The following is a 9,909-nucleotide window of genomic DNA, read 5'->3' as shown; positions in this document are numbered from 1 at the left end:
TTTTTACTCGTTACCTTTTGCATCTGTGATGAGAATCTCATCTTAAAGATATTATTGGGGAACTATTGACAAATTTGCCAGTTTGTTCATCATTGAAGAAAACGGACAAAACTGCCAATTTGCATACTTGAATTAATTTAACATAATACCCACATTGGTAAGCGAGGAACTTTTATTCAATTTCATTAAATTGTTTAAATTTACACATAAATTTTAGTACCAAATCAAAGGGCTTTGCCAGCTCCACTTCTATAGATTACATTCCAAAGAAGCTTGCTTTTAAAATAAAATAAAAATAAATAAATAAAAAAAACCCTCACCCTCACACACACCCCCCCAAAAAATAAAATAAAATAGAATAATAATATAATAATGCACGTTGACTTAAGTCTTGTAGAAAACTATTTCAGAGAGAGCAACAAAGAAGCTTGCTTTTAAACAAAAAAAAAAATTAAAAAAATAAATAAACTCACCCTCACACACCAAAAAATAAAATAAAATAAAATAATAATAATGCATGTTGACATAAGTCTTGTAGAAAGCCATTTCAAACCCCACAAACGAACACACGTTAGTAGCGACTAATATATGGCACATACCATTCCTCAAAAAAATAATTGATTCATAAAGCTACCAAATGGATGAATTGGCATGAAAAGGCAATGGCTAAATTGTATCTTAAAATCAACAATCAACAATATGTTCTATAGTGTAATAAACAACGCAACAGAAGACTCTAAGGACCAGTTCTATAAAAATTACTCTTAAAAAATAAAAGGACAAATCATTTATTTATTTATTTATTTATTTTGCTAGATAAGCCCCCTTGGCACCCCCAAGTTTTGAACTAGGGACCTCCTATCCAAAACTCCCCCTCCCACCATCTGGCTAGCTTCCAATTAGTTATTTTGTTTCTTTTCAACAATAAATTATTTGTTAATTTATTGTTGAGAACAAGCAAAATAACTAATTGGAAAGTTCTTTTCCTATCAGATGCTTCAACACAAGCTTTCCCTTAAAACAGCTTATTAATTTCCAAAATCCTTGAAATGATTCAAACTATTATGCAAATCAGGAAATAAACACGGGTGATGGGACCGTAGCAGTTCTATGATTTCATGTGCAGGCACAAACACATAACTTACGCAAATTAACTTTTTGGATTTTCATACAAACAGTGATGGGTTTTCGAAGCAAAAGAAAAAACCAGAAACCACATGTGTACAAATACAACACTTTGAAGGAAGCAAGAAGTTTTGGAACACAAGGAATCTAATTATCCATTACTTTCAAGGGATGGAGGCATCTAATTACTCGATCATTTCATATGTTTATTGACTGTGAGAGAAAGAAAAGAAAAGGAAAGTTCAAAGAAAATAAAAAAAACAAAAACCCACGTTTAATCAAACCCGAGCATGATGGGGTTGAAAGAAAGTCCAAGCGTCCAACACACTTAAGCATCTAGGAGCATCATGCATCATCGTTTCAGGAAAGTAGATAATAGTAACGCAACCACTTAACACGGCCAAGAGTAAAGATTACAGAAAGGATGGTGTGCCAAAAGTTTGTATGCAGTCGTTGAGCATCACGAAGCAAAATCATAAAAGGATATACAGAAAGCAAAACAGAGAGGATGATGCTTTGGCTGCGAGCAGAATATATGAGAGGCAGAATGAAGCGAAGCACAACAATTAGTGGCAATCAACTTAAATCTATCACCACACGAAGAGAATATATAATTGAGACCATTTCATGGATTCAGCACAAGGCATCTCAAAATGAAACCGAATCCATAACTCAACAACAAAATCGCCTTAAAAAAAGTTCGGCACGGTTCCCTTCGTTAGGGGACAACAGAGCTATTTATCATTTCCCAGAGTAAATTTTTCCAATCACAGAAGAACCTACTTAAACCACCCCATGCTTTAATTAGCTAGCTGCTTGCTCAAGATTCTCCATTAAAATAAAAACACCAGCATAGTAAATCCAGAATAGAAAGAGTAAGCTTGGAACTCCCGCGCATGGCATGATGGAGTATCCAAAACGAATCCAACAAAATTGGCAATAAAAAATATACTCAGAGTGGTTCGACATGTTATAGGACAGCTAAACAAAAGAGATACGCCAGCAAAATGTACAATTTTTAAATTTCAGCAAACACAACTCGAAAAGCTTCATAACGTAAAACATCAAATCATCATAAGATAAAACTTGTTTCACATGAATACAAAAATGCTAAAACAAGGAGAAAATATGTCAAGACTTATATCGCTAAACTATGTTACTGATAAAAGGCCGGATGGCACAAAGGTTCCAGGTAGAAATACATAAATATATATATATATATATATATATATATAATTTAGTCATTTTTTCTACCAATACTCAAAATGAACAACAACTCAAAACGGCAGACCAAGTGAAGAAGTGGCAAGCTAATACAATCATCATCTAAGCAGAACATATTGTCTGCGATCACCAGAACCACAAAAAGCATCTGCGCCCAACAAGCTGTCACAAACCTGAATCAAACATCCATCAACTCAACTCATCATTCTATAGAATCTTAAAGCAGACTAACATGTAATTCAAAACAGATCACATGAAAATTTCACGATAAAGCTCATATATTCTAGTAAACAAAAACAGAATATAAAAAATGCATATTATGAATTCAAAACATTCGGATTATAATTATCTTAATCTATTACCAATGCTTCCCAGCCTAATTTAATATCTGGCATATTGATTTAAATTAGATGAATTGAGGGAATTCACGGATTCTATGAACACACACACACACACACACATATATATATATATATATATATACACACACATATATATTAATATATATATATATATGTATAGAATCACCTGGCACAGGCAGGAAAAAAAAAATAAAGAACGAATGTGCAAACAATAACCATTGAAATTTTGAAAATATGATAACCATATATATGTTCAAGAAAAAAGATCCAGTAGGAGATGAATGTCTGTACTAAAGATGAATAGTCTAAAATAATACTTAATAAATATATATATATATGTATGTATGTATGTATACACATATAAAGTTATTATCAAGCTGTTTGTTCGGCTCATCTGATGTTGGAACGGCACGTCAAACAGCATTGTATTGTTGGTCTTCTTGTTGACTGAGTGACTGATTTGTTTCTGCTGATAATTCTGATCAGTTCAGAGGATTAATGGAAAGCTCTAAAGTCTAACCCATGAACTACTCCATATAAATAGTCATTTGTGTGTTTTATCTTTAAACATACCAAAATTGTCATTGTTATGACGGGCTGCCATCGTTTGCTCGCCGTTACTATATTGCTATTCACTTTTTTTTTTGCTAACCATAATGCTAGTTACAATTAGACCTAGTGCAAGATGCTACTGCTATCAATACGCAACTACATTTACGAAATGAAAATGATATATCTTTTTGATAGAAAAATAAAAATGGATTTGTTAGAAAATGTCGTTTATTTTCTTGCATGAAAACAACCATATGTAGCAGATGTGGCTTCTTTTTCTTAGCCACCATTGTCCCATATAGTCATACAAGATGAGAAACTAAAAGCTTCTAACAAATAACTAAGAAAAACAGCTCTTGTGACAAAAATCTTGATCTATCTGAAGATAGCAATCAAATGAAGAGATCATTTCAAAGAGCTCAGAGAGCTAAAACCCACTAATTCCACATCAACTAGTCAAAGCAAAGGAGCATGATTTTACGTCAAAAGACTCGAAACATGTCAGATTTTATAAATTTGGACAAGTGTGATATGAAACATCAGTATGCAATGTAAAAGCTGTCAATAATATGATAAAAGTAAAGAACCCGAGGATAATCTAAAAAATTGTACTTTCTTTCTGTTGTTGTGGTGAGAGTTGTTGTTATGAAAATACACCGTAAAACCAAATCAGTTGTATATAAACTTTAACTCGCAATATACAAAGATAAATTATAAACAGAAGAAGATGTGCCAGCCACATAGATCAAACAAGGAATTCTTGTATAGGAAAAGGCATCAGTTTGGTCCATGTATAACAGTAAAAAATAAAAATAAATGCAGATTCTTTGACAGTATTTACAGGAGTTACAATGCAACTTATACCACACTCATTAAACCAAAACCAATAAGATGCAAACTATGTTAGGCCAAAATACACCTATTTTCAAATTCGCAGATCACACAATGAAAGGATATCTCAGAGAACATTCGATCACCGAATATGCCAAAAAAAAACACTAAACATCGCCAGAAGATAAAAGATAAACATAAACAGAACCGCACAATTGCAAATTCAAAATGTAATAGCTTAACATAAACAACAAATTAGCAAAATAAAAGAATATTATGAATGCAAGCACAAGCACTATAAAGAGGAGAACCTACAAAGTACGAACTCAAACAAAAGCATGAAAATTTGTGACTTCTTCAGAGAGAAACGAGAAGATAAATAAAGCAGCCACACTACAGTCAAATTAAAACATGGAAAGACCCCCCAAAAAGAAAAAAGCAAGAACAAAGAGCACCTAAAATTGAAGAATCATGAAATAATATTACCTCAGTAGTAAGGAGGCGGGTACATTCCTCCAGGTGGAACTCTTAGGACCGATGATGCTCCGGGTTGCTGGTGGTGCGGACCGGGATACGCAGACGACGATGACAAGCCATGATGGCCACTCTCCGGATACAATGCAGACCCAGCACCACCCGCACCACCCGCACCTGCACCACTTAATCCTCTACCAGGACCTCCACGGCCATAACCCGCCGAATTCGGACCTCCATACCCACCATAAGGCCCACCAAGCCCCGCACCGTACCCACCAGCAACGCCTATCGACGATGGCCTTTGACCAGCCACTGAACCCAACCCCAGCGGTCCTCCAACAGAAGAATTCAAACCATGATGATGACCCATAGCCGGCTGCGGTCCACCCGAAAACCCAGTGTAAGGCCCAATACCGCCAGGCCCGCTGAACTGGCCCGACAAAGAAGCCGACGGAGCATTACCCGGACCACCCGCCGCCGGCACCTGAACTGCGTCCTGCGAAACCCCCTGCTTCCCCTTCCTCCCGTCGACGGCCAATTTGCAATTCAATTGCCGCCCTTCGATCGTCTTCACGGGATGAACCAGCGCCGCCTGCGCCCCCTCGGGGGACTTGTAGACGAAAAACGCGTAGCCCCTGCATTTCCCCGTCTGCTTATCGAACCCTAGCGGACCCTCCTCGATCGCTCCATACACCGAGAAGTGGGCCAAGAGCTTGTCCGAAGCCATGTCGTACGGCACATTGGCAACGTATATCTTCCGAAGCGAGACATCGGCCGCCGAGGCCGCAGGGGCAGCGGGGTTCGGGGCGGAGTTCGAGGCGGAATTTCCCGCCGCGGCGAGCTGCGTGACCGTCATCCGGCCGTCGATCTTCTTGCTGGGCTCCTTGAGGGCGAGGAGAGCGCCGTCCACGTGGCGGAACGTGACGAAGCCGTAGCCCTTGCTCTTGCCGGTGTTCTTGTCGAGAATCACGACCGCCTCCTCGAGCTCGCCGTAGGCGGAGAAGAGGGCGCGGAGGCCATCGGTGGTGGTGTCCCAGCCAAGACCTCTGATGAAGAGCTTCCGCTGGGAGATGTCCCGATCGGCGATCGATCGGACGGCGTCGAGGACGTCCACGTGGCGGGCGACGGCGTCCTGGAGGATGTCGAGAAGCTGATCGGGGGTGAAGTGCTCGATCAGCTTCCGAGCGTCTTGAGGGGAGAGGGACGCCGGATGGTAGTGGTGGTTGCCGCCGTTGGTGGCGGCGGAGGCGGATACGATGCCGTTCTCCTCCATCTTGCGCTTCTTCGATGGGTCCATGTTGTGGAAGAAAAAAGGTCTAGAAGATTCCGATGATAAAACCTAACCCTAGAGTATGGTGAGAGAGGAAATGAAGAAGAGCGAAGAACTGACCTGACAGGGAAGTTGGGACTTGGAGTGAATCACAGATCTTGCCAAATATAGGAAATAACTAACTCCTTACTGTGTACATTTCACTTTTCCTATAATAAAAAGTTCTAAAAAAAAATTAAATTTAAATTAACAAGTTAAACTGGCCTAAGTCACTTTCTAAATGACAATTTGGTTTTAAAACTAAATCCGTTCTAAACTTTTATTATTTGCATAATGTGGCCAAACGTTTAATTTTTACATTTTTGAACTCAAATAATACCATAATTGGCAATGACGTTCATTCAAACGTTTAATTGTGTTGAGTGACCTTTTTCAATCTCCTCTTTTTATAAATGGTTGAAATTTTTTTATTTTACGAAAATAATCATTTTGTTTACATAAATCAATTAGTGATTGATCAATAGACACCAATCAATTAGTGATTAATCCACGGTCAATCATGATTGATCAATTTATTATTAATTTATCAAAAGTTTATCATTAATAAACATGTAATTTATTAATTAAAATTGATTAATTACTAATTAATTTTAATTAATTATTAACTAATGTTGATTAATAATAAATGATAATCGAGTTAATTAATGATAAACTTGAGTCAATCAGTGATTGATTGCTGCGTCAATTAATGATTAACCACTAAATTAATGAAAACGATTATTTTTGCTTTATAAAACTTCGGCCATTTATGAAAAACATCCTTCAAAAAAGACCATTTGTATTGGAATCCCCTTAAAAAATATATGTAGAACATGTATTTTTTAATACAAATTTAATGGCTGAAAATATAAAAACAAGAAGTAATTCATTTCTTCTAGTCGTACTAGATGAACTTAAGACAAATAAACTTTTCATTACTATATAAAAGAGTATGAATGCCAAACGCTTTAGCGTTTTGGTCATCCAAAACGCACAGCTTTAGCATTTATTTTTTCCTCCTTTTGGTGGGGGCTTTTTTTTGTCTTTTTATGTTTCTTTTTTTTTCTTTTTGCTAATGATCGTTTTTGTATAAGGCCCATACAAGGGTTCAGGCCCAATAATTATGTCCCGTGACACTGTTAGGCTTGCTTCGTGGACTTAAACTATGCTCGAGAAACTTGTGTAGGCCGTGGTTTGGTGGGCCGGTTTTAAGTTTCGCTTGTGGGTTTTAAAATAAATGAGCTAAGGAATGAATGGGTGATGGAGAATCCAACCCCTAAAAGCCTTGGTTTACCTTTTAAGAGTCTTAGAAGCCCTTTCCTCAGCCTTTTGGAGACTCAAACGTTTGGAATTTAAGTTGTTGAACATTTCCCTCCGACACTAGATGAGCAGTTTTTTTGCTCTGGAGCAGCTTCCTTCGGAGCTGGCAAGGATTTGTCTCCGTAGCAGTCGTTGCTCCAAAGGCGTCGCTATGGACGCCACTGCAGAGACGTCATTACTGATGCCACCATTGAGATACTTCCCATGCTCTAAGAGGCTCCTCTGTGACTGAAGATACCTTTATGCTACTCCTCTGTGTCTGAAGGTCCTTCTCCTGCTCCATGGAGATTGAATGTGTTAGGTGCTTCAGTGACAGTTGTTTAACCAAAAATGGAAGGAGGCGCTCTGGAGTTGGTCTGACACACGTTCAGACCTTCGAGAATATATGCGTCCACAAAGCACCAGACTTAGTCAAACACTCTATGTGCTCCAGACCCAGAAAAGGTCCAATGTCAGAGAGAATTCTGAATTTGGTCTCCAAATACACTCATTTTCGACCAATTTATTTGTCAAAGAGAAAAGCCACATGATGCAGTTGCTCATGAGGGAAATAGTTTGTATGAGCATCTCTCAGGGCGTGATTGTGTGGCTCTGGAGTAACTGCCAAAATCTTTCAAACTTCTCCTATAAATACCACCTTCTATCAACACTTCAAAAAAAAAAAAAAAACATCACTCAAGCAATTCTTGACCATCTGATAAGGTCTCTTCCTTTAAAACTCTGAGTGATCTTCCTTTGAGAGAAACCCTTTTGTATTTAAGGTTATGTGTTCTTCGAGCTTGTGCTCTTTGGGCTCGAAGATCTTCGAAATACGTAGTGAGACTCTGCCCAGATCTTGAGTGTTCATCCTTAAAAAGTCTCAAAACACTTTGTTTGATCCATCCAAACCCTTCTACAGGCTACATTTGAAGCTTCTGAGGTTTCTCAAGAAGTCTAATAATCCGCCTCCGTGACTGGACTCCGCCGCTCCGGAGCACACTTCTGGAAAGCCGTAAAACTTTGTCTGCTGACATTTACTCTCAGATCAACTTATGTTCCTCTGAAGTGGACTTTGCCTCCTTTGTTAAAAGTCCGTAAAACTTGCTCACATAACGACCTGCGCTCCTCAAGAGTAAGATGTCACCAACTCTCCCAAATAGCCTTATCCACAACTTACAAGTCATACAACCTGCACTTGTCCTTGGAGCACTTCTCCAAAGAAGCCTTATTCACACTCTTCGAGTCAAATCTTCATCAACTGTTCGGTTACTCCTCCCACCATACTTCATCCATGCGATCTCCATGACTGTATTCGAAGTCCTCCCATGCGTAAGTTGGCGTCTTGGCAAGGTGGCGATAAAGTGGGCCCTAAAATCCATTTTCTTCGGCTTGCTTTGGGCCTAGCCAATCCGCTCTTCTCTGTTGGAGGCCTTACCTTACGATTTCCTCTGTGAACGCCGCGTGTCCAATCTACATCAGCATCAACACCACCAAATTCGGTACTTGAACGTGTATACTTTGTACACGTCGTACTCACCGAATCTACCAAGCCCCAACACTTTTCTTTCCTAAAATTTTATATTCTTTGTACTTACCCTTCTTTTTAACTTTTTTCTTTCATTTACCCCAATTAGTATTTTTCCAAAGGTTATCTTACTTAGATGTTTCTTTTTGGTAGTGCTCTAATATATCGTGTACCAAATGTTATTCACAAATTTCTTTCAACGCACAACTTTGTTTTTTTTTTTTTTTTTTTTGCTTTTGGTGTTTTTTTTTAGCTTTCTATGTTCTTTTTTTTTTCTTTTTCTTTTCTTCCCCAAAATTTATATTCTTCGTACTTACCCTTTTTTAACTTTTTTCTTTCATTTACCCCAATTAATTTTTTTTTTCAAAAGTTATCCTATTTAGATATTTCCTCCCGGTAGTGCTCTAATATACTGTGTATTAAAAGTTATTCTTACAAATTTCTTTGTAATTGTCTATTTGTCCTACTAAAACAAAATTTCAAAAATATGCCCTTACCCTTTTTTTTTTTTTTTGCAACCTTCTGGACCACTACTACCTATACATATAAAAGAACAATCATAGCTCTACTATTCCTTTTTTAGTCATCTAAAACGAGTCGTTTTGGCTCTTTTTTTTTTCCCCTTTGAAAATGGTTTCAGTTCTTTGCTTCTTTCGCCTTTTATATTTCTCATTTTTGTTTCATATTTTTCCCTTTTCAAACACTTGAAAAGAAAAAAACGACTTGTTAGTAGATAACTTAGATTATGGACCATCATATGTTATCCTTTTTCACTTTTTATCATAATCTTAAGGCTAAATCATATCTTATCCAAGTAATAAATGCTAAATCTAAAAATAATAGGTGAAAACTATACTATTTATTTTATGTAGTCATTTATGCATAATTTTGATATTTTTTTCTCCTCTCTTTTTAGTGCAACGGGATTAACCTTATCCCAAAGAGTCCACTCAACCGACGCCTTTGCCTCGCATTTGCAAAGAGCGACTCGGGCTGACTAGAACGTGAGTTTCCAAACCATGTATTCTTTGAATTTTCAATTTCTTTTTCTTTTTTTTTTTCCCTCTTCAGTAACATAACTAAAAGCAAAGTAGCCCGTTAGGTTATCACAGGTCAACAAAACAATTTGGATTACAAAAAAAAAAAAAAAAAAAAAAAAAAAAAAAAAAAAAAAAAAAACTTGGATAAGACCTTGAAACTATAGA

The 9,909-nt window shown here is 37.4% G+C and overlaps 1 protein-coding gene across 1 annotated transcript; it reads right to left on the bottom strand.

Moving 5' to 3' along the window:
* Positions 1-2,389: 2,389 nt before the first annotated feature.
* LOC21401650 (UBP1-associated protein 2C) lies at positions 2,390-5,996 on the bottom strand. Its single transcript, XM_010109961.2, has 2 exons — positions 4,581-5,996; positions 2,390-2,522 (listed from the first exon to the last, which is right to left on the bottom strand). The coding sequence occupies exon 1, from the start codon at positions 5,866-5,868 to the stop codon at positions 4,582-4,584; it is 1,287 nt and encodes a 428-aa protein (XP_010108263.1). The 5' UTR covers positions 5,869-5,996; the 3' UTR covers positions 2,390-2,522; position 4,581.
* Positions 5,997-9,909: the final 3,913 nt, after the last annotated feature.

Source organism: Morus notabilis, unplaced genomic scaffold (genome assembly GCF_000414095.1).
Source record: "Morus notabilis unplaced genomic scaffold, ASM41409v2 Scaffold79, whole genome shotgun sequence".
NCBI lineage: Eukaryota > Viridiplantae > Streptophyta > Magnoliopsida > Rosales > Moraceae > Morus > Morus notabilis.
This window is presented reverse-complemented; position numbering and strand designations above follow the sequence as displayed.

What these genes read in the sequence shown, in the direction of transcription:
- LOC21401650 (XM_010109961.2), bottom strand. Translation starts at nt 5,868, where the DNA reads ATGGACCCATCGAAGAAGCGCAAGATGGAGGAGAACGGCATCGTATCC.